The sequence below is a fragment of the Barbus barbus genome (genome assembly GCF_936440315.1).
Source record: "Barbus barbus genome assembly, chromosome: 24".
In the NCBI taxonomy this organism is placed as follows: Eukaryota; Metazoa; Chordata; class Actinopteri; order Cypriniformes; family Cyprinidae; genus Barbus; species Barbus barbus.
The window spans coordinates 7403747-7429336 of record NC_136752.1 but is presented as its reverse complement, the minus strand read 5'-3'; the positions used below and the strand labels follow the sequence as shown (position 1 = coordinate 7429336).

At 37.4% G+C, this 25590-nt stretch overlaps 1 protein-coding gene across 1 annotated transcript; it reads left to right on the top strand.

Moving 5' to 3' along the window:
• Window positions 1-1413: 1413 nt before the first annotated feature.
• LOC306844111 (potassium channel subfamily K member 3-like) lies at window positions 1414-12889 on the top strand (the record flags this gene model as incomplete). Its single annotated transcript, XM_079376029.1, has 2 exons — window positions 1414-1696; window positions 12000-12889. 2 exons carry the CDS (start codon window positions 1414-1416, stop codon window positions 12887-12889), a joined length of 1173 nt encoding a protein of 390 aa, XP_079232155.1.
• Between the last annotated feature and the right edge of the window lie 12701 nt (window positions 12890-25590).

Sequence of the window (25590 nt, the reverse complement as noted above, 5' to 3'; positions counted from 1 at the left end):
TAGGGCAGTTTTGGTAGATTTGACCAAATTTCATTTATTTGAACATTTGAGCATAGTAGGCACTTCCTTTTTAATGTTTTATTGGACAGATCATAAGCTAAGTGAAAAGTATGTGAAATATTTGTTCTATAAAAAATACAATAAGTCTGTAGAAATGTGTATCTCATCAACTTAATGCTGTTTTTTTTTTTTTTTTAGCATAGTGACAGGTATGTTACTGGTGAAAGGTGGACTAACTGCTTTAACAAGCTCAATTATGGTCTACCAGCTTGATTTCAGCCTCACAGCCTGCATGGCATTCCAGCTAATCCATTATCTAGATCAGCTTGGACCAGTTCATGACCAGCAAGCTGTAACTAGAAACCCAGTAAAACCACTTTTCCGTCATGTGCTGTAGAACAGCTACAATCAGACTCTATATAGGATAGATCCAGAATCTGTAAACTTTATTTCTCATATTCAGCATAAATAGATATTTTGAAGAATGTTGGTAAACAAACAAGCGGGGACCAGAAACTGTGTGGTTATCCACATTCTTCAAAATATCTTCCTTTATGTTTAGCAGGAGGACGAAATGCATACAGGTTTGGAACAACTTGAAGATTTGAATTTCTGATGAACTGTCCCAGGGCTGCGAAACGATTAATCGTGATTAATCGGTTCAAAATTAAAGTTTACATAAACAAATTGTGTGTGCTGTGTATATTTATTACGTATACATAAATGCACACTTTGTTGTATATATTTAAAAAATATTTGTATACACTTATTATATATAAATATATTTTTTTATATATAAAAATCTAACATATTTTCCCTTAATATAGACATGTATGTGTGTATTAATATATACATAATAAATAAACAGTACACACACATTTAGTATGTAAACTACTGCTATCAAACGATTAAAATAAAGTTTTTGTTTACGTAATATATATACTGTGTATAGCCTATTTATTATGTATATATAAATACACACACATGCATGTATTTATATTTAAGAGAAATATGTTTATATATTAAATATATTTATATATAATATAAATGACACGAAGATAAACATATACATGTAAATAATTTCAAAATATATACTGTATATGTGTGTATTTAGGCTATATATGTGATGATGTCATGCAAATGTATTTATGTTTGATTATTCTTATCTGATTAATCACTTTTCCTGATGTTTGCTGAACCCAGCCTATTTAAAACGTTCGGGTTATTGTAGCTCCAGCTTCAGTCTGTAAATGAGCTGGCTGTTTTGTACCAATGGGAGGTTCTGAAGATGAAACACGGCTGAGATGTGTTGACTCAACAGGCACATGTGCACCCGTGGTGCTGAAGGAACAGCTCAGCGATGAAACAGTCCTCAGTCCTCAAAGTTTGCGGCTCGCTCCATTCGCTCTGACCATGAAGAGGCAAAACATCAGGACCCTCGTGTTAATCATCTGCACTTTCACTTATTTGCTCGTCGGAGCGGCTGTTTTTGACGCTTTAGAGTCGAAGATGGAGATCACCCAGAAGAAGATCCTGGACGATCGGAAGCGAGAGCTAATGGACAAGTATAACTTGAGCAAAGTGAATTTTGACGAGCTGGAGCGGGTCGTGCTGCAGCTGAAGCCGCACAAGGCTGGAGTCCAGTGGAGGTTCGCCGGCTCCTTTTACTTCGCCATCACGGTCATTACCACCATAGGTATGTCACACGTGTCCGTCAGCTTGTTTTTCATTCAACTTTTTAATTGCTGTATTCAAGTTCCAAATATGATTAATCATAAATGAGTTCTTGGTCGCCCATATAGGCTACACTAATCTGCGTGTGCTTACTTGATTAGTAAAGTACGCGAATTTGAGACTTTTAATCTAGGCATATAATAATAAAAATACATCTGTAGCTTTGTTTGGAATATGCTAACTGATTTGGTCATTAACTGGGTCAAACTGCCTGTTAGTTGCTCTAAATTGGTCATTAGCTGGTCCAGTCAAAACATTAGCTGGTCTAACATGGTCATTAGTTGGTCCAGGTTGGTTGGCCATTGTGGACCAGCAATAAATCATCTACACAGTAGGCTTACTGTGATTTTAAGGTTACTGGTCAAGCAAATGAGCATCTTAAAGACCAGCCAGAACACGTTTTCCTACTTTACCCAAAACACTGTAGCCAGCTCAAACTGGATTGTCCAGCAGGGACACAATTTGCACAACCTTCAGGAAAAGTCAGACTTCCTAGGGATGCTGAGACATCTGTGGGTTTGGTTTAGCTTGGCAGCTGTACTACATGCATGACACTGGACGGCTCTTGAAGAATCAGACACTTAGCCGACAGAACAGGGTTGTAGGAGGTCTTTTAATTCATCCAAAAACCAACAGACCATGTTCAGTGACCAGCCTTCATCTGTCCGTTTCTCTCTGCTTCGTTGTCTCTGCAATAGGATATATGGAGTTGACATGTCGAGCAGTGACAGCACTGTCCTGCAGTGTGACTTTAAACATTAATTTATTATTCTTGTATAATTTTATAGTATAGCCTCATATTAATTGAGAGCCTGCATTACTTTTTATACCATATGCGTTTTATATTGAACATAAGAAAAGGTGAAAGGTAATTATAAGTAAATAAACAGGGACCAGTTAGAGCTCCTACAATGTATACTTCCTTTTATGCGTTTATGATACATATTTTTGTATTATGCATAATACATAATTTTTAAGTCTTAAAATCATTCACAGCTAGGGTAAACGTACTTATTAAGCACACTTCCATTTTTGAGATCAGATTATAAAATCAAAAAATTATTTATTATCCTACTTGATGTCTTAACCAATTGATGTGTTTGTTACTATATATCTCCAATAATTTCAAGTCAATCAGTTCATTTTCAGATCAAAGGTTTCTAAAAACTTTCACCAAAAGAGGAGCCCCTTAAATGTGCGTTTTTTTTTTTTTTTTTTTTGTCAGATGTTTAAGCCTTTATTTTGGGCAAGTTTCAAAAGTTGGGCAGACTTTTGCAGATTATAACCTGGAACTTGGATGTGGGAAATAATTACATTAGATCCAAAAGATAGTTTTAGCAGCAGAGCGCAGATGCTACAGAACACAGTTATGCATGAACTTAATACATGACCTAGGCTTTTTATTTCGCACAAATCCTGTCATTTTAATAAATATTGCATGAAATTTATTAAAAATTGTTGCTGCTCCAATTAAGCTCAGTGTGCTCTCTATTGCAATTATCATAGAATTATGTTTCCTGAACACATTACATAAAGTTGCACTTAAATCTATTATATTAAAGTATATTATTTTCATAACAAGTACTCTTTTTTAAGTATGCAGAAGTATACTTCTTTTTCACAAGGGTTCTATAGATTCAATTTGGATCGACTGTAATGGACTGTAAATCGTATTAAAATCTCAACCCCATTTTAGGATTCACAAAAACTCAACTTAATTTTTCCATTGTATTGTATGCTGTGTTTGCTCTTATCAGGCACATCCATGGTCAGGTCTGTTTCATGTGTCTGCTATAGATCAGGTTACTGTGTACACTTGCCATGAGTAATCTAATCATCAGTTAAGCAACCGGCCTGCCAGCACCTTATTGTCAATGCAGGACACTCTGTAAACAAGGAACTGTTTACTATCTGCGGTCTGTAGTATCAGCTTAGTACACTCAGCTAACCTGATCCATTAGTCTAGTGGAAGTTTCTTCTGTAATTATCAGCCCACAGTTCTGTATTACCAAACAGATGTGTTTCCCTGAATATCCAGATGAGGGTTCAATCAATAACATCTCGGAAATTTGGTTGCATCCTTGTCACCAGGCAGGTTTAGTTAGCATGGTGACCAGATCGATTGATTTAAAGATGGGAAGATTTTATGGCAAGTGACTCACCCACATACTCTATATAGCTAAAAAGATCATTTGAAAGTTTTAAAGGTTTTTTAGATGCATTTTTTTTATTTTTTTAGCTACTTCACTGTCATTAGCATGCTAATAGCATACTGGCTTAGCTGTTACGCTAGAAAAATACTCAATATAATATTATAAATATCAAAATAAGTATGTGAACTCAGATGTCTGCAGCTACACACACTTAATTTCATGCAGCAGTGCGTTTTAAAATGTGCCAGCTAAACAGGCATACTATATTATAGTAGTAGTATGCTAAGCTATTAGCAGTTAGCTTAAGTTTATAGCTTTGGTTATGTGTAACACAATTTCTACAATGCAGGCGAACTGAAAAAATATGCCTGTGGCGACATTTCTGCTAAATGATATTATGTTTCGTGTCAGTGAATTGTCCAGTGACTGGCGTTAAGTGTGTTAAATTTTCTCCAAAAGAGATGAATGTGAATTTGGCCATTTTTATTATGTTGGTTGTTGTGCAAGAATGAAATATCCAGTCAGTGGTGCGCATTTGAAAATACTACTTACAGTAAACCCTACCCTGAACCAAAATGATAGTGTTAACAAAAGCAAATGTGAAATAAAAATGCTTTTGCTCAAGCAAAAATACCATTTTAGCTTGCCTAAACAAGTCTTTGAGGTCTTTTATCATAATTTGTGTTTTGCTGGACTCAAGCTCTCTCAAGTTCAGTGCTGTACCAGGTGAGCCACCGAGCAAGTTTACTAAGCTATGGATCTGGTTATGTCATGCAAACATCAAAATCAGTATCAAGTGTTATAAGGTCATAACATAGTATTGTGCTATGTATATAGGAACCATGTGAAAATAAGTGTTTATTAATTAATAATCTGCCCCGTAATCATAATTTTAGGAAAACTACCACTAAAAGCTGGAAACTACAGTGAATTGTATTTATAGGCAATTTTTTTTTGGGGGGGGGATTTAGAGGCATGTTTTTCCAATGAGCCTATTATATTAAATTGTATTATTGTATTGTATTATTATATGTAACACAAATTATTGGTTGTCGTAACATAGTTCAGGTGATATCATAAGCCCATTTTGTAGGACTTGGAATGCATTAAAACTCATTTCAGTCAATTGGATTCATCTGCATTCTTTCATGTTGAGCACCATTGTTTTTGAGCATAAGAGTGCATGCTTTGTAAAGACATTTCCGATAGGATTTGTGGTGAACCCAAAATTAGCCTAATTATACAGCGCTGCCGCTTTCACCCACCAACTAGTCAATTTTGAAATACGCAGTTGATTGATTTCAAAATACTGTTTTACACTTAACTAATAGCAGAACTCTTGAAAATTGTTCAGCACAGATTTTGAGGGGATTTTAATTCCAAAACATTAGAATAATGTGCTCCCTAGAATTTATGCTCAGAATTTTGATGTGAAAGATGTGGGATCAATACAGTTCCAGGGTCCGGCGACAGTACAGCTGGACACGAGCACCTCTTCTGCCCTCCTCTGCAGGGAAGGAGTGTTTTGAATGGAAAGAATGTGAACTGAAAAAACAAATACCCTCCTGGCCAGCAGAGCCAGGTCAAACATCAGTTGGAATCTGTGGCTTTTTGCACTTTATACATTTCACATAGTGAATCTGTTGATCAGCTTGACAGCTCTAGTGTCCCAGCTGATGTTCCAAAAGGGCAATGAAGGTGCTATCTAGACCTTGTATTTGCATCATGTGATTCTTTTTTTTATATGCCACTTTGCCCAAAGCATATTTACAGTCCACCAGCCAGCTGGATAGACCATTTTATGACACCCGTGGTGCAAAGATACACTTATAAAGGAAGTTATACAGAGATTACAGCATGCAATGCACTGCATATCCTGCCCTAAAACTAACAGAAAAATCATTATTTCCTGATATTATGTACAAAATCCGGTGTGTCTAAATGGCAAGATAAAAATGACACTTAATTTAGTTTTACCCACAGTCAAATCCATCAATATTTCATCCAGATTATGCCGTTTCCCCACAGAGCTCACAGAATGCACAATATTTGAATAATGTAGTCCTACAATTAAAATCAATAAAAACAATATTATTACTACATATGATTAATTATTAAAAAATAAATAAATAATAATGCTAATTGATATCCATTGAGATTTAAAATGGGATACTTGATATCTGAGAAACATTTGATTAAGCACATGGCCTTGGGATGTTTGTTGGCATGACTTACTGCAGTCCAATTATGCTTACGTATACTGTATATGTGGATACATTTTCATCCAGTGTGACACATGGCAGGTTGCCCAGTAGTGACAGCATCACTGGTACTTTGCAAGGACATTCACCATCAGTCATCATGAAAGACCGCTATGATCTTATATCGCCCTATAACCATGAATACAGTTATATTACACTCTGTAAAGCTCACTGTAAACTGCTTTGAAATCATCTATATTGTATAACGTGCTCTGTAAATAAACCTGACTTGACTTGATGCTCTCAGAAAAAAAAGGTAAACAAGATGTTACTGGGGTGGTACCTATATGAAAGGTACAAATAAGCATCATTGAGGTACTAATATCTAAACTTTGGATACTAAAATGTACTTTTAAGGTACTTCTATGCACCCTTTAGGGGTCAGTAAGGTACAAATATGTACCTTTTTAAATGTGACAGCTGTGTAAATGTTTTTTTTTCCCCTGGGAGTATTTAAAAAATCAATAGTTTTTGCCCATGCATGTTCATTCATGTCATAGCATTACTTATGAATGAAATCACATTTTTTTAATTATTGCAGCATTATGCAGCCTTGGTTAACATAAGAGACCTGTATTTATGTAAATGTATTTAAAAATAATAACAATTATTTTTAAAAGAATGAAAATGTAGTAATACTACAGTGAGGGAAAAAATTATTTGATCCCCTGCTGATTTTGTACGTTTGCCCACCAGGTGAAAAACAAGTGCACTTCCATAATGTATTTAAAATGCTCTATTTTCGCACACTAATTTTGTACTTAATATACTAAAAATGGTCCTTTAGTACTTCTTAAGATAAACTTAAGATCATCATTTTTTAAATACAAAGATAGTATGTTAAAAGCGCATTTTAGTTCATATTCATGGTGTCTCAAAATAGCACAGTTGACTACATTTGGATGGCCTTAAGTTTATCTTAAGAAGAACTAAAGGATCATTTTTAGTATTGTCACGGTGCACAGACGAGGACGATACAAGCACACGCAGATGAGGATGTGAACTTCAAATAAGGCAGGGCAAGGCTGACACAGACAGGAACACCGGGGAGTAACGAGTAGAGCAGACGAAATCTAACTGAACAGACAGGAATTAAATACATAGGATAATCATAGATAATGAGACAAACATAGCTGGACAAGTATTAACTAATAATCACACTAAACAAGGACAGGAAACAAACCAAATATGGAAACATGAGGCGGGAACACATGACACAGGCGACAGAGCACTGACAAGTATATTAAGTACAAAATTAGTGCGCGAAAATAGAGCACTTTAAGTGCATTATGGAAGTGTACTTGTTTTTCACCTGGGAATTGATCAGTCTATAATTTTAATAGGTAGGTTTATTTGAACAGTGAGAGACACAAAATCCAGAAAAACACATTTCAAAAAAAGTTTTGAAATTGATTTTCATTTCAATGAGTGAAATAAGTATTTGACCCCTTCACAAAACATGACTTAGTACTTGGTGGCAAAACCCTTGTTGGCAATCACAGAGGTCAGACGTTTCTTGTAGTTGGCCGCCAGGTTTGCACACATCTCAGGAGGGATTTTGTCCCACTCCTCTTTGCAGATCCTCTCCAAGTCATTAAAGTTTCGAGGCTGACGTTTGGCAACTCAAACCTTCAGCTCCCTCCACAGATTTTCAATGGGATTAAGGTCTGGAGACTGGCTAGGCCACTCCAGGACCTTAATGTGCTTCTTCTTCAGCCTCTCCTTTGTTGCCTTGACTGTGTGTTTTGGGTCAATGTCATGCTGGAATACCCATCCACGACCCATTTTCAATGCCCTGGTTGGCTTCAATGCCCTGGCCCTGACGGTGCATGGCCCTGTCCATCGTCCCTTTGATGTGGTGCAGTCATCCTGTCCTCTTAGCAGAAAAACACCCCCAAAGCATAATGTTTCCACCTCCATGTTTGACGGAGGGGATGGTGTTCTTGGGGTCATAGGCAGCATTCCTCCTCCTCCTCCGAACATGGCGAGTTGAGTTGATGCCAAAGAGCTGGATTTTGGTCTCATCCGACCACAACACTTTCACCCAGTTCTCCAGTTCTCATTGGTAAACTTCAGATGGGCCTGTACATGTGCTTTCTTGAGCAGGGGGACCTTGCGGGATCTGCAGGATTTCAGTCCTTCACGGCGTAGTGTGTTACTAATTGTTTTCTTGGTGACTATGGTCCCAGCTGCCTTGAGATCATTGACAAGATCCTCCCGAGTAGTTCTGGGCTGATTCCTCACCGTTCTCATGATCATTAAAACTCCACGAGGTGAGATCTTGCATGGAGCTCCAGTCCGAGGGAAATTGACAGTTATTTTGTGTTTCTTCCTTTTGCGAATAATCGCACCTACTGTTGTCACCTTCTCACCAAACTTGGTCTTGTAGCCCATTCCAGCCTTGTGTAGGTCTACAATCTCGTCCCTGACATCCTTGGACAGCTCTGTGGTCTTGGCCGTGCTGGAGAGTTTGGAATCTGACTGATTGATTGCTTCTGTGGACAGGTCTCTTCTATACAGGTAACAATCTGAGACTCCCTTTAAGAGAGTGCTCCTAATCTCAGCTCCTTACCCGTATAAAAGACACTTGGGAGCCAGACATCTTGCTGATTGATAGGGGATCAAATACTTCTTTGACTCATTAAAATGCAAATCAATTTACGACTTTTTCAAAATGCGTTTTTCTGGATTTTTCTTGGCAAACATACAAGATCAGCAGGGGATCAAATATTTTTTTCCCTCACTGTATATCAAAGAAGGGAATCTGACATTTATTATCAAGTAACTAAATGCTGTCTTACATACAAGAGAAAACCAAATAGCATTCTATAATCACATGACTCAGCAGCACTGGTTTGCCATCTCGATTTTCCAGAAGATGTGAAAGATTAAAAGTGACAGCAGCAGGACATTTGACCGGAGTCTGTCAACCCCCAAAACACAGCTACAGTTACATATAGCCTACTAAACATAACGGCTCAGCATGTGTACACACACAAATATAAATAATCATGTATATAAATAAACATATGGGTTTTTATTTCTTCATATATTCTAAAACATCTGTGGAGGGTCCTATAAAGCAGTTTTATATGTGCCATAATCTGATTATTAATCATTTAATTAATCCTCGATGTAGGACTGGTGAGCTGACAGTGATGTAATTCTAATAAAGGTGGATGTGTCCCAGATCAGCCTTTGATCTGCATTTAACAAACACATGCAAACACCACACACACTTAGGTACATATATATTACATTTTGTCCCTTATATGTATTATTATCACTCCTTATGCTTGTCCCTTAATATAGTTTATATTGTAATTTAACCATTGGCAAACATCTTTAATCCTTAATTTCGCACCATCCCTTCCCCCAACACTCTCACACCTTCTCTAAGTATTTAATCCCCAACCCCTTTATAATATGTGTTCAACTACTGAATGGATTTGCAGTGACTGCAGCACATTTGCTGATAATAATTCAGAAAAAAAGGAGTTATTTTAGGAGATGTAAGCTGAATGGATGGAGAGAAGCAGAGACATGAGAATGAGCTCTAAACAGCAGCCTGTACATACAGATGGCTCGACTAAGCCGCTTTCAAAGAAATAATTCATGCTGCTTCTATAATAAGAGCAACTGAACTCCATCAAAGTGCAATGCAAAAACAATTACAGATGATCAAGCAAGATGAATCTCAGTTAAAGAATTTTAACAGGTGCAGGGATAGTAGGGATATTGTTGTACTTACAGTGCCATTTCATCCCCAACGTTAATATTTTAGCAAACAAGATTTTGAATTTGAACACTGGATTCCTTTGGAGAAGTTCACGCACATCCTTTAAAGAAACAGTTCACTCAAAAATGAAGATTTGCCAAAAACGTACTCACCCTCAGGTTATCCAAGATTCATCTCAACAGATTTGGAGAAATGTAGCATTACATCACTTGCTCACCATTAGAGTGAATGGGTGCCGTCAGAATGAGAGTCCGAACAGGTGATAAAAACATCACAATAATCCTCAAGTAATCCACACCACTCCAGTCCATCAAATTGGTAATTGGCTTGTATGAGTGACTAAGCATATTTAGTCAGTTATTGTATACTTTAAATGAGCTTGTCGCTCTGGTAATTCCTTAAAGAAACCTCTTTCAGGCCTGACATGGTTTACACTTGGACTAGATCATGCTCTTAGATCAACATCCATCGATGTTTGATTTATATGTCACATGGTCTGCATCTTCAGTTAAAGTATAATATTTCTTGTAGCAGCCTTAATATGCACGTTGTTATGAAAATGGGATGGTGAAGCTTGTGTATTAAAGTTTTAATCCTGTAGATTCACCATTGTGTTCATGAACAACACGCTAAATTTAAGGCTACATTCCACTAAAAATGAAACCTCAGTTTAGCACTGTAAAGCAGCTCAGAGCTGCTTAACAGTGGAATTGAATTTGTTTCATAACTGATGAACTTTACAACATTGACACTGTTACTGAACTGAGGTGAATCAACATTGAACTGACTAGAGCTGAATTATAACACTGTTGTCGTCTGTAGAGCTGCTTTATAGTTAAATTGAATTTGTTTTGATTAACTTTGCAACACTGACACTGTTACTGACCTGAATCAATATTAAATGAAGCTAAATAATGGCACTATGATCTTCGTTAGTGCTGCTTTACAGCTAAAATGGATGGATTCTGCAACATTAACACTTACTTACTTACTGTTATTTTCTATTTCTCGGAAGCTGCTTTGAAACAATCTGTATTGTATAAATTCCCCCAAAGGACATTCTACTGGCTGTAAGCGACTTTGCAAGTACTTGTCAACTTATTTTACTAATCCCAATCTAGCAATCTACTAATAATTAAGTTAATATGTAGCTGCAAAGTTACTTAGTCAACAGAATGTCTAAAGGGACCATAATTAGCCATTAAAGGTGCAGTATGTGATTTCTGAGAAAGGCTGTTGATATTTGAAATCACTAAAACAAACATTTATATCTTGATAGCTCTGCCCCCAAATTCACAAACATGCTATGCAACACAGTCATGTGAGGACACGCCCCTTACTGGTGATTGGCTACAAGTATGTTTTGGTACTCGGTCTGGTCCACTATCAACAGCGTTTCTCTGAAATCACTTACTGCAGCTTTAACTACAAAACAAATTAATAGTGATGCACCAATCATGATTTTCTAGTGCCAGTTACGTGGATTCAGGATATGAACTCAAAACAAAACAACTGCCATGAATGTTGTATGATTTATATTTTTTTTATATTGATATTCCGTTTTTGAGAATCGATACAGTATCGCAAAACAAAATATCGCGATACTCACGTGTATTGATATTTTTTTACACCCCTAAAAGACACCTGCACAAAACAAAAACAACACACAGATTAAATGAAAATGTAAATTCACTCTCTGACAGTAGGTTGCGCTTATGAAAAAGCAGTGGTACATTCATACAACTCCACCATCCAAAATTCAATATTTATATTTTTCTTCCCATATTTCGTTTTTGTTCTGCCTGTACGGTATTTTCTCCTCTCTGTGACCGTCTTCAGCACCTCTGGCCTCTGTTAACGTCCTGTATACAGGCTTTGTAATATTTCCACACTAATGACATTTTTGCAAAAGATTGCAATGCAGTATATGTGCATTTCCAGAATAGAGACTGGGCAAATTAAAAATAAATAATGGCTGGTCACTGATCGTACATTGGACCAAAAACCATCTGGTTCCAATTTGTGACCGGTCGACTGGTGCATCTCTACAAATTATGAGATTGATTATTCACAACATTAAAAATAATGAGTTACGTCCATTATATTTTCTAGGATATGGTCATGCGGCCCCCAGCACGGATGGTGGGAAGGTGTTCTGCATGTTCTACGCTCTCCTGGGGATCCCCCTCACCCTGGTGATGTTCCAGAGTCTGGGTGAACGCATCAACACCTTTGTCAAGTACCTGTTGCACCGTCTCAAAAAGTGTCTTGGCCTTCGGAAAACCGAGGTCTCGATGGCCAACATGGTGTGCATTGGCTTAATATCCTGCATGAGCACCTTGTGCGTGGGAGCAGCGGCTTTCTCCCGCTATGAGGACTGGAGCTTCTTCCACGCGTACTATTACTGCTTCATAACCCTCACCACCATTGGTTTTGGGGACTATGTAGCCCTGCAGAAGGATAATGCGTTACAAACCAACCCCCAGTATGTCGCATTTAGCTTCATGTACATCCTCACGGGACTCACGGTCATTGGCGCCTTCCTGAACCTGGTGGTTCTGCGTTTCATGACCATGAACGCCGAGGACGAACGGCGCGACGCCGAACAGCGTACATTGCTATCCCGAAACAGGCAGACCGGCGGTGCCAGAACAAACCACTGCATGTCCGACCCACCATCTTCATCCGCTGCGGGCCACGGAGGCGGCTCTGGGAAAGGGTTGTGTAACGTCTACGCCGAAGTGCTTCATTTCCAGTCCATGTGCTCTTGTCTGTGGTACAAAAGCCAGGAGAAGATGCGCTACTCGATTCCCATGATTATCTCCCACGATCTGTCCACTTCAGACACCTACATGGAGCGCAGCGAGACCTCGGACGCCCTCCACTCCAACAGCTGCATGTGCAGTGCCTTGCAGGACCACTCGGCCACCAGTTCAGTGTACACGGGCCTGCTCAGCCCAGCACATTACCAAAGACTCTCCAAACGCCGCAGCTCCATCTAGAGGGCTGGAGGATGTATTGCACGTGAATCTCTTTCGCCTTACGGAACCAACCACTGTTATACTTGAGGTTGAAAAAACGCTGCTTCAAAGCTGCTCAGATCCTCTGTCAGTCGAATATATGTAATGTAGTGATAGACGGGGCAGGGCAGCCTGTCAGCAGGTGCTGCTTGAGGACCGGAGACGTAGAAGCGTGCAATAAAACCAGGGTAAAGCCTATATTATTTGATGTACACTTTGAGGATTTCGAGAAAAGACAAAACTCAAACTGCTAGCTCTTCACTGAGCTCAAGGGTAAACAGAAACAAATGCAGGTCTTTCGAAACCAACAAGTCCCAAAGTGTCAGCCTCATCTGGTTTTGATTTGAATAGATAGTTCTTGTGATGCAACCATTTCTACAGTGAATACTTTATTATCTTTGCAGGAGTTATCATAGTAATTAAACAAATAAAATATTAAAAAGCAATTATTTTATATGATAACTTTGCTAATGATTAGCATAGACCTTAATCAGGGAAGTGCCATATTTAATTTCTGATAGGAATAGAGTGCTGCAGTGATGACATGTTTTTTGTAGGCCAACCCAAAGCTTAGCTGGTTCCCTCGACATTTTTTTCATCATGATAATCTTCACAAATTAATACAACTTTTATGAATTTTGAGGCCTCAATACCATCACCAGAAAATGTAGGCTACAAATGAACTAAATACTTAACGTCACCACCGACAAGATTTCTTTTTGTTTTATATATATTTTCCTAAAAAGTTTGATTCGAAATAGTTTTCAAGAGTGCGATTATAAACACAACATGGCTGCGAATTAGTAACTTCTGCGGTCCCATTTACCACTTGTTAGCAAGCAGCTTTTTAAGGCAAGGAAAAAAAAATCACATGGGAGTATTAAGGCCTAAGTATACTTCATTTTTGTACGTGTACGCTAGCGTATGAGTACAGTCAAACGCTTAGCCTTTCAAAGTATACTGAAGTATAGTGAAGTTGTGCGAACGCTGGCGGTCGACACATGCGCTCGAGAAAGCTTCGTCCATGTTCAGTGTCTGCTCTATTTTTCCCCGTTAAGTCACGACTGATAACAAATTGTTTTTAAACCAAAGCTGAGCTGTCTCATACACTCTCGCTCACAAGCGCTTGTCAATGTGAGCGTTTGTTGTTGCAGTCTCTGCTATTTAGTTGTCGTGGTCCATATTGGCGCAGGCCTGGGACAGTGTTGCCACCATGTGGAACAACTGATTACTGCAAAATAACTTCAGTGTGCATGTGCGACCTGAGCATACAAAGTACGCGCGGTTACAAAAATCGGGTGGTGCAAGTACAGTACTCGCGCACTGTTCTGATGACGCAATTTGCGTTGTGCACACTGCACGCTGTCCTTCGCATACGCGTAAAAAGTGAAGTATACTTTGGGCTTTATTGATGCAGTTTGTCTTAGAATAAAATGTGAAATTATCTTGAGCTTGCGTTATACACAGACTATATTTCAGACATTTAGTGAAGTGAAGTGACATACTGCCAAGTATGGTGACCCATACTCGGAATTCGTGCTCTGCATTTAACCCATCCAACGTGCACACACACAGCAGTGAACACACACACACACAGAAGTGAACACACACCCGGAGCAGTGGGCAGCCATTTATGCTGCGGCGCCCGGGGAGCAGTTGGGGGTTCGGTGCCTTGCTCAAGGGCTCCTCAGTCGTGGTATTGAGGCTGGAGAGAGCGCAGGACATTCACTCCCCCCACCTACAATTCCTGCCGGACCGAGACTCGAACCCGCAACCTTTGGATTACGAGTCCGACTCTCTAAGGCCACGATTTAACCAAAAACCCTTTAAAAAAACATATCGTCTTCTTTAGAACCATGGAACAGGAAGTGCTAAAAACTTCGTTTACAGGTTTTGACCTACAAAAATATGTCATCCCTTCAGCAATCTATGAAAACAAGGCTGTGAGGGATAGAAGTACAGTGTGCCCAATGGATTGTAAAGTTGCTGAACAACATGCATGGACGCTGATGAAAAGTCTTTTTGGAAAAACATTCAGTAAACAGAAACTCAAACGCAAAAAAGGGTTTTAAAAGTTGTGAGCTGTGAAAAGGTCCACATATCGAGGGCCTTTATAAAGCTTGTGCTGTTGTAAAGGCTGTAAGTATATTCCTGTACAGCCTTGTAAAATTCAGTATGGTGTCTCACCTAACTAAGGTCTATTCACTTTTCGTTTTCTTCAGCACTCAAACTCACATTCACAACTGTATTGTTCATCTATCCACGTGTTCCCCTTTTCTGTATGTATATCCACTATTATTTTAATCCATCACCATGTTTGTCTGAATAATTATTTGTTTGCATTGTAGCTATTGTAACATCTCATGTTTTAAATTATACTGGATTATATATAGGATTATATTGTACTTGGAGTTGCACTTTAGATGAAAAACATTAGCTTCAGGGCTGTAGCCATGAGTGCACAGATTATCTCTTAAGGTCGACAAGAGACCCTATTTACTTTCCTAAAATATGTTGTAGTGCACAATTCACCATGCTATTCCAAAGGAAGAAAATGTTTGTTTTTGTAATCTTAAATGAAAATTTATATAAATAAAAACGTCTAAAATAAAAAAATAAAAAAACAAGCCAAGCCAATTTTTAAAAATGAAACCAACAACCATTCAAATATTGACAGGGCTCAAATATATTGCCAGTTTTGGTCGTAATGTCTTAATAATATCTTTGAAATAGTTAATAAGACAATTTGAACATGATCTCTTAATTGTTCTCCCAAAAAATTTAATTTGCTGAAAATTTACTCACCCTGAGGCCATCCAAGATGAGTTTGTTTCTGAACAGATTTGGAGAAATGTAGCATTACATCACTTGCTCACCAATGGATCCTCTGCAGTGAATGGGTGCCGTCAGAATGAGTCCAAACAGCTGATAAATACATCACAAGGGGAAGTCGTGGCCTAATGGTTAGAGAGTCGGACTTGTAATCTAAAGGTTGCGGGTTCGAGTCTCCGGCCGGCAGGGATTGTAGGTGGGGGGAGTGAATGTCCAGCGCTCTCTCCACCCTCAATACCACGACTGAGGTGCCCTTGAGCAAGGCACCGAACCCCCAACTGCTCCCCGGGCGCCGCAGCATAAATGGCTGCCCACTGCTCTGGGTGTATGTTCACGGTGTGTGTGTGTGTTCACTGCTGTGTGTGTGCACGTTGGATGGGTTAAATGCAGAGCACGAATTCCGAGTATGGGTCACCATACTTGGCTGAATGTCACTTCACTTCACTTCACTTCACTCACTTCACTTCACTTCACTTCACTTCACTTCACTTCACAATTGTAATCCACACCAATCCAGACCATCAATTAAAAGATGTGTTTCTAAAACAAATCCATCATTAAGACACCTTGATAGATTTTTTATTTGTTTGTTTGTTTTTTACCTAAAGACACAGCTTTTCAATTCACAAAACATTATTTGATGGACTGGAGACATGTGGATTACTTGTGGATTATTGGGATGTTTTTATCAGATGTTTGGACTCTCATTCTGACGGCACCCATTCACTGCAGAGGATCCATTGGTGAGCAAGTGATGGAATGATTGTGTGATAATCTACATTTTGGATGGCCTGAGGATGAATACATTTTCAGCTAATTTTCATTTTGGGTTAAGTTTGAACATGACCTTCAGCCTCTACATCTCAAGCGTTCTCCATTTAGCTATGGAACTTCCACCATCCAAGCAAATTTCAACAGATAAAAACCCATCCAGCATATGTTCTCATTACATATGCTTTTATCTTAGAAGTAATGGATTGCAAAGTGTAACTGAACCGCAATAGTGTTTTTATTATATATTTTTTTGTCAGTACACACAATTTGTAACCTTGTATAACTGCATTAGGTCTAAAGATGTTGATATTTGAAGATTGACTAAAATTGACATTTTTTAGCATCAGGTTTGAAGGCAAGTTTTGTATATTTACCTACATAAAGCCGTATATTAAAGGGCATAAATTGTCTCCCGTAAAACTGCACTTTTAATATCAAAAATACTCAAAATAACAAATTTTTTAAAAACTGGATATTTAATTTAGTTAAACTTTACTTAGGTGTAAACACCAATGCTTGTACTATTCTAACATTGTATGCATTTGCAATTTTAGAGCAACTAATGGCCTTGAACTGTCATCACAACTGTTTTCTAATCTAAACTCATGTCCTAATCGAGATTTGGCCATCCGAAGTGGAATAAAATGTGCGTATAGATCATGTCATTTCTCAACTTAACTTACTTAGGCATGTCAAATGTGTAGCACATAGGAAATATAATCTAAGCAATATGTCAGGAGATCATGTATAAATGTTTATTGTATTAATGTCCTAGTTTCACATAGTTACATATTACAATATCAGTAACCCATCATTTGGTGCTTGTCACGTCATGTTTATGAAAACAAGTTTGATATTGTTTGCTGGGTGCCTTAGATGGCTAAAACTCTTTGATCCAAAATGTACAACTTGCACATCGCATGATAGAACTGAGCGTAATACCCCATTGCCCCTGTTTGTTCTTTCTTACACTGTAAATCAAAGAGCCTTCCTGTTAATGTTACTCTACCTCAGAGGGTTGAGTCAGTGTGGGTTTTTCCCGTCTCCTTCATCTCCCTGCTCCCTTTCTCCTGCAAAAAGGAAAAAAATTAAATAAAATAGTTGCCCCTTCTCAGCAAAGTTGTCAGTTCGGATCATCTTCATCCAAGCCTCTCTTTCTATTTGGGAATGAAGCTGCATAATGTGTCCACCTAGGGGCAAAGAAAGTATTTGACAAGTGGTTGGGCTGAGGGCACGCATTAAAGCTGAGAACTGTGTGTTTGTGTGCATGTTTGGGTATAGAAATTTCAGTTAAATAATCATTATTTTTGCCACTTTGTCCACTGCTGTGCTTCTCCAGTTGTAGGAATTCCTCTAGGAATGATAGAATATAGACAGAAATTCATGTTTCTAAATTCTGCTTCATTGTAAAGAGCCTTGATATTATTGCCCTTCTATTCTCAAACATTTCATGCTGAATTGATTGTGTTTAAACATTCATTTGAAAGGGGCCTGTTAAATGCCGTTCTTAAGGGATGTATTTTTAAATTTCCATAATTATTGTATTTTGCGATCGTAAACTAATGTCCCAGCTGTCTGTTCAATAAATATATGATGCTAAATATGTATTCAAATCTTTATTTTGTTGATAAGCCACAGAAATTCTTTTGATAATCGGTCAAGTTCTGATTTGTAACGATAAATAGTTAAAAAAGCTATAAAAATCACTGATCTGTTATTTGTGATGTCTCATTGTGTACTGATATATATATATAGTTTTTTTTGTTTGTTTTACTCTCTTAAAGAAACAGTTGACCCCCAAAAAATTAATTTGCTTTCATCTCATCCAATATGTAGATGAGTTTGTTTCTACATCAGAACAGATTTGGAGAAATTTAGCATTCCATCACTTGCTCTCCAATGGATCCTCTGCAGTGAATGGGTGCCGTCAGAATAAGAGTCCAAAAAGCTGATTAAAACATCATAATAATTTACAAGTAATTCACATGACTCCAGTTCATCCATTTAATGTCTTATCGACTGAAAAGCTATGTGTTTGTAAGAAACAAATCCATCATTAAGATGCTTTTAACTTGCAACACTCCACTTTTTTTAGAAAATAGGCTCATTTTATAATTCCCCTTGAGTTAAACAGTGTAGTTTTACCGTTTTTGAATCCATTCAGCCGATCTCAGAGTCTGGCGGTAGCACTTTTAGCTTAGCTTAGCATAGATCATTGAATCGGATTAGACCGTTAGCATCTCGCTCAAAAATGACTAAAGAGTTTTGATAATTTTCCTATTTAAAACTTGACTGTTGTGTATTTTCTAGGCTAGGAACTATACTCTCATTCCGGCGAAATAATCAAGGAGCTTTGCTGCCGTAGCATGGGTACTATATCATAACTAGTTACCTAGCTGGGGACTACTTTAAGGCTCTGCGTAATATCATTGCGCCTGCTGCACCCATGGTACGGCAACAAAGTTCCTTGATTAGACAACTTTTAATTTTCCGTCGGTCTTAGTGCACGATGTAACTACAGATGTGTCAAGCTAAAAGTGCTACCGCCAGACCCGTAGATCGGCTGAATGGATTCAAAAACGGTAAAACTCAACTGTTTAACTCTTGGGGAGTTGTAAAATGAGCCTATTTCCAAACAAAGTGGAGTGTTGCTTTAAACCATTGCTTCTTCCTAAAATATGAGTCGTCCAATCATAATATTGTTTCTCCAATGAAGAAGTCAAATCATCTGAATCAGGAGATAAATATGCACAGATCAAATCTAAACATAACTAACAGTATTTTGATTGTTTAACAGTCAGTTAACTTTCTATAGGGCTGTTCACACATTTTTTGCATTCCACATTTGGCATTTTTCTTTGTTTTTCTATGCAAACATGCTAGATGGACGTATTTTCACATCTTTTGCAGTTTATTGCGCATGACACAGAACTCTAAATCAAAAGTTCAATTTCAAGGAATTTCAGCTTTTAAAAAACACTGCCCAGCTTTTCGTGTTTTGAAACGCAATGACGTTCCGTGTGAACATCCCCTAAAGGTGTAACAGTTTGAGTTTGGCTGACTTGTTTACAAGGCAAGATGGTTGACACCTAACAAATGAGTGATGAATAATGTAACCTCATAGAAAATCTAATTGTGAAAGTTGGCATTAATATAACATTAAATAATCTAATATTCAGCTTGTAGGTGCTGTATTAAAACTTGTTTTTAAAACGTTTTAGAACTCATGCCAAATCTCGAGCCCTTTTTTTCGCACAGAGAGAGGAATTGAAAAGAGCTGGAGCTTGAGGATTTGTGGGCTGATTTAATAATAAAAACAGGGCTCACACAGCTGTGACATTCCTCTGTCACGTGAGGGACTCTCAGAGCCTCGTATGTGTCTCCAGCTTCAGCTTCTATCAGCGTCAAAACCTCCAGTGTCTTCCCGCGTCAGCTGAGATCAGATGCCCTCACGTTTCCATCGAGGACAAACCTAGAGTCTGAAATTAAGCAGGCATTAAAAAATAACAAGACTGTGAGCGAGTTTATGATTTATTGAAGAGGCTGAAAGAATGTTTAATAAATCATAAATTGTGAATTTAATGAGCATTTTATAACCGTTTCTTACATCAGTGCACCTCATTAAATCTCTGCTGACTTGTGTTTGTGGTATTTTTAAAGGCAAGATGTAAATCTTCTTTAGTGACCTTTATTAAATATATCATATGCCTATTATTAGACACAAACAAAACTGATATCAAATAAAAAATATAGACATATGAACAATGACTAAATCGGAAAAGATGCATTTGCCGTCTTCCAAGAGAACTGCATTATGCTGTGAATAAGAAATGCAGAAGGCAAAGTATATTAAGTTTTACTTTTTAAATGTCATAGTTTCCTTATTTTATTGTTCAGTGCCCTAGACATCCTTTATTTATTCATATTTAGCTTAATTATACATTTGTTGAGCATTTGACTGTGTAAGGGCTTCTTCTGATGTATCTGACAGAGCCCTGGGGCCGCAGGAGTCCTTAACTCAGTGTTACGTAACGCTGCCGACTGCATTTCACTGATGTTTCAGCATGTGCTCCAGGATCCTTCTGCACTAGCCTGCTACTGCTTTCTACCTCACTTCCTGTGCAAATATACAAAAACAAAAATATACTCAGCTTAAGCATAAAATTAATTTAAACATCCTCAATGACTGCAAAAAGCTCAATACTAATACTACTACTACTGATGATATTTTTTAAATTATTTAATTATTTTATTTAATAATAATTATTCTTCTTATTATTACATTTTAATATTTCAGTATTATCAATATTCACTAAAAATAATTAATTTTTAATTTTACATTTTAAATTTTATATAGCTCATTAGTTATTATTTAATAATAATTAATAATTATCAAATCTTCTTTAGGACATTCCTTTTAATTTATTTATTATTTTGTCTATTTGTTCTTAGTTGTCAAATATTTAATGTCAATAATAATAATTTATTTAGATAATTAATTACATTTATTTTTAATTAAATTCTTATGATTGTTGTTGTTGTTGTTGTTATTATTATTTTGCTAATTATGAATGAAAATGGATTTTTTGTTTACCAGTTTATTTAGTTTGTTCTTAGTGGTGCAACATTAAATGTCAAAAATAATAATAACAACAACAACAATAATAATAATAATATTTGTTGCTGCTGTTGTTATTATTATTATTACTATTATTATTATTAAGAAATTAATTAATTTATTTAGAAATGTATTTATTTATTATAATAGTTATTTTCAGTAATTTGTTTTCTTTCGTAGTGGTCAAATGTTCAATGGCGCTCCACAGCTACAATATTTTTAAAGTTTACAATTGAAATGGGGATCTGTAACCATTCAATGAAATTAATATTTCTTTAAATGAGCTATGTCCCTCCAATTTCTCATTTAAAGACCTTTGATGCCACTGGATATTTTCTAACGTGTTTGTTTTTACCAAAACCAGCTCCTGTTTTAATAAAATGAACAGAAATACAGTGGGGGGAAAAACATATTTGATCCCCTGCTGATCTTGTATGTTTGCCCTCTGACAAAGAAATGATCAGTCTATAATTTTAATGGTAGGTTTATTTGAACAGTGAGAGACAGAATAACAAACAAACAAACAAAAAATCCAGAAAAACGCATTTCGAAAAAGTCATAAATTGATTTGCATTTTAATGAGTCAAAGAAGTATTTGATCCCCTATCAATCAGCAAGATTTCTGGCTCCCAAGTGTCTTTTATACGGGTAAGGAGCTGAGATTAGGAGCACTCTCTTAAAGGGAGTCTCAGTTTGTTACCTGTATAGAAGAGACCTGTCCACAGAAGCAATCAATCAGTCAGATTCCAAACTCTCCAGCACGGCCAAGACCACAGAGCTGTCCAAGGATGTCAGGGACGAGATTGTAGACCTACACAAGGCTGGAATGGGCTACAAGACCAAGTTTGGTGAGAAGGTGACAACAGTAGGTGCGATTATTCGCAAAAGGAAGAAACACAAAATAATTGTTAATCTCCCTCGGACTGGGGCTCCATGCAAGATCTCACCTCGTGGAGTTTTAATGATCATGAGAACGGTGAGGAATCAGCCCAGAACTACTCGGGAGGATCTTGTCAATGATCTCAAGGCAGCTGGGACCATAGTCACCAAGAAAACAATTAGTAACACACTACGCCGTGAAGGACTGAAATCCTGCAGATCCCGCAAGGTCCCCCTGCTCAAGAAAGGCCCATCTGAAGTTTACCAATGAGAACTGGAGAACTGGGTGAAAGTGTTGTGGTCGGATGAGACCAAAATCCAGCTCTTTGGCATCAACTCAACTCGCCGTGTTCGGAGGAGGAGGAGGAATGCTGCCTATGACCCCAAGAACACCATCCCCACCGTCAAACATGGAGGTGGAAACATTATGCTTTGAGGGTGTTTTTCTGCTAAGAGGACAGGATGACTGCACCACATCAAAGGGACGATGGACAGGGCCATGCACCGTCAGGGCCAAGGCATTGAAGCCCACCAGGGCATTGAAAATGGGTCGTGGATGGGTATTCCAGCATGACATTGACCCAAAACACACAGCCAAGGCAACAAAGGAGAGGCTGAAGAAGAAGCACATTAAGGTCCTGGAGTGGCCTAGCCAGTCTCCAGACCTTCCTCCCAAAGAAAATCTGTGGAGGGAGCTGAAGGTTCGAGTTGCCAAACATCAGCCTCAAAACTTTAATGACTTGGAGAAGATCTGCAAAGAGGAGTGGGACAGAATCTCTCCTGAGATGTGTGCAAACCTGGTGGCCAACTACAAGAAACGTCTGACCTCTGTGATTGCCAACAAGTACTAAGTCATGTTTTGTGAAGGGGTCAAATACTTATTTCACTCATTAAAATGAAAATCAATTTATAACTGTTTTGAAATGCGTTTTTTGTTGTAATTCTGTCACTCACTGTTCAAATAAACTAACCATTAAAATTATAGTCTGATCATTTCTTTGTCAGTGGGCAAACGTACAAAATCAGCAGGGGATCAAATAATTTTTTCCCCACTGTAAATATGACTGATAGATCAGGTGTCATGGTCAAATACACATTAATTAGGAAAGGCCTTGTGCTCCAAATAACTGGGACCAGTATGAATGAGGTTCATCATGTGGCTCACCAGCAGAACATGTTCTTGAATCAACATCCTTTGTTATTCCTGGAACGCTCTGATCAACCAATCACTGCCATGAGATTTAGAGTTATAGTAAAGAAATCAGCAGAAGGTGCAGCAGGTGCGCTGCTATAAATCAAGAGACCATCTGGGAGTACATTTCCAAAAGGATATTTTAGTCTCACTTGAAGATCTTCAAGTGACAGTCTCTCCTTTCAATTGCTGCTTTTTGGTCACTGCAGCTTCAGGACTGTCTGTACAAACACAATTTATGGCACTATTAAAAGACCAAGAACAAAAAAATACATATATATACAAATACATAAATAGACTTCAGTGAGAACTAGACAAATAGAGAGAGAAAATAACATAGTTAGTCCTAAAAGCAGCTCGAAATAACTATGTGTATCGCCTACCAAACTTAGACCACAAATAGAGACTTGTTTAATTGTGTTATTTCCAAAACGTGTCAAATTTGACGTTACCATAGGACTTAGTAGTTAATCAGCATCGCAGTTGGATTTTATTGCTTTTTGATACAAACAAACCTTGATGAGACATTCAAATCTCCTCTCATGGTGTCTGCATTTGCGTCAGTGGCCTAAAGCGAAAGGTTAATTGAAAGCAACGGGGTTCCTGAGAGCATCAATATAGCGACGGCTGACGTCTGCTGACTCACAGGGGTCCTGACTGTCCTTCACTAGCTATACTTGACATGCAGGGAATGAGAAACAGATCCCTGCTAATTAAAATATACTATAAATGCCACTATAAGATATAGCTACTTATATAATGCAATCAAATGGGCAGAATTGTAATGTGCAAAAAGAAAAATGACAGTTTTTCTCTTATATTTTTGCCATTTGGTTGAATCAATTTAAAGAAAAATGAGTTTATGAATATATGTGTGTATTTACCATTTCAGGTCAAATATGGAAATTACATTGACAGGACTCTTATGAACTGTTGAATACAGAAATGACAATCTCTTAAGTGTCAGTGAACATTTTGCTTATATATATATATAGTTACTTCATTTCAGCAAGTGTCCAAAGCTGCATTTGGTAACACTTTATTTTAAGGTGTCTTTGTTACACGTTAAACATGTATTTAATAATGATGAATTATGTATAATTACATGCAAGTAACCCTAATCCTAACCCTAACCATATAGTAAGTACATGTAGTTCATTAATATTACTCAGTACAATAAAGTGCAAACCAACATTTCTCAAGAAACACCACAAATTATCAACATTAATGCGTGTATTCTGTATAATTAAAAACTTTACTTGACAAAGTGTCAGAAAAGCTTGATACCTTGACCTGTCCTGCAGTGTAACATGACAAAAAATCGTGCAGCATTTTACTAATTGTAGCTATATAATAATTCATAATTTCAATCAAATGTAATATATCACATCACAACACTAGTGATATCTAAATGTGGATTAAATGTGGGGGAAAAAACGGTGCATCTAAAATATGTTGGTGTTAAAAAGTTTACTATATCTTGTGTATATAAGAGCATATAAAGTTCATTTATTGAACTTTGTGACCAAGCAAGCTTTTAATTGTTTTTTCAGCCAGAAGGTGGCGTCCTCTGATATTCATTCTGAGGTGGGAGCGGGTCTCATTATTCTGTACTGTAACTATTACTGTACTTTCCTGAAACCCCTTCATCTGGACACACAAGCAGGTTAGAGACGCCACCTTCTGGACAAGCTAGATAACACACATCTGGAGAAACAGTGTCCTTTAGAGACTACACTGGGCAAGAGATGGAGGAATGAGATAGATTGATAATCTTTTAGATGATGATTATGATGAACACATGCACTCTTACAAACAAAAAGGGCTACAAAAGCTGTCACTGTGGTGGCACCCTGTAAAGTTACACGTTTGCATCCTTATTTACTCCTAAAGGGTGCATATTAGTACCTTAAATATACATATTAGTAGAAAGGTGCCTTTTTGGAGAGTGTGCCCTCATTTAAAACAAAACCGTAGGCTAAATCACCATGTACACAAAACAGATTGTTTTCTTATAAATACATCAGGGTTGACTAATTATCCGTAATTATTCACTAATATTTATGTTATTTTTTTTTACATTCAAACTTATAGAGTTACATAATGACAGTTACACAACTTCACATCCCTTGAGAAATGTCAAATAGTCAAGAAACTCCATGTAAAAGACAACCTATTATATTGCTATTCACTGGAGAGCGCAATGTTATGGACTCATATATTAGCTGAAAACAATGGTTTGAAGTTAAAAATGTCTTCATGGATTTGGTTTTTTTTTACAAACTTGCAGTTTTTTACTTTATAAGATGTTAACCGATGGAGTGGAGTCGTGTGGATTATTGTAATGTTTTTATCAGCTCTCATTCTGACGGCACCCATTCACTGCAG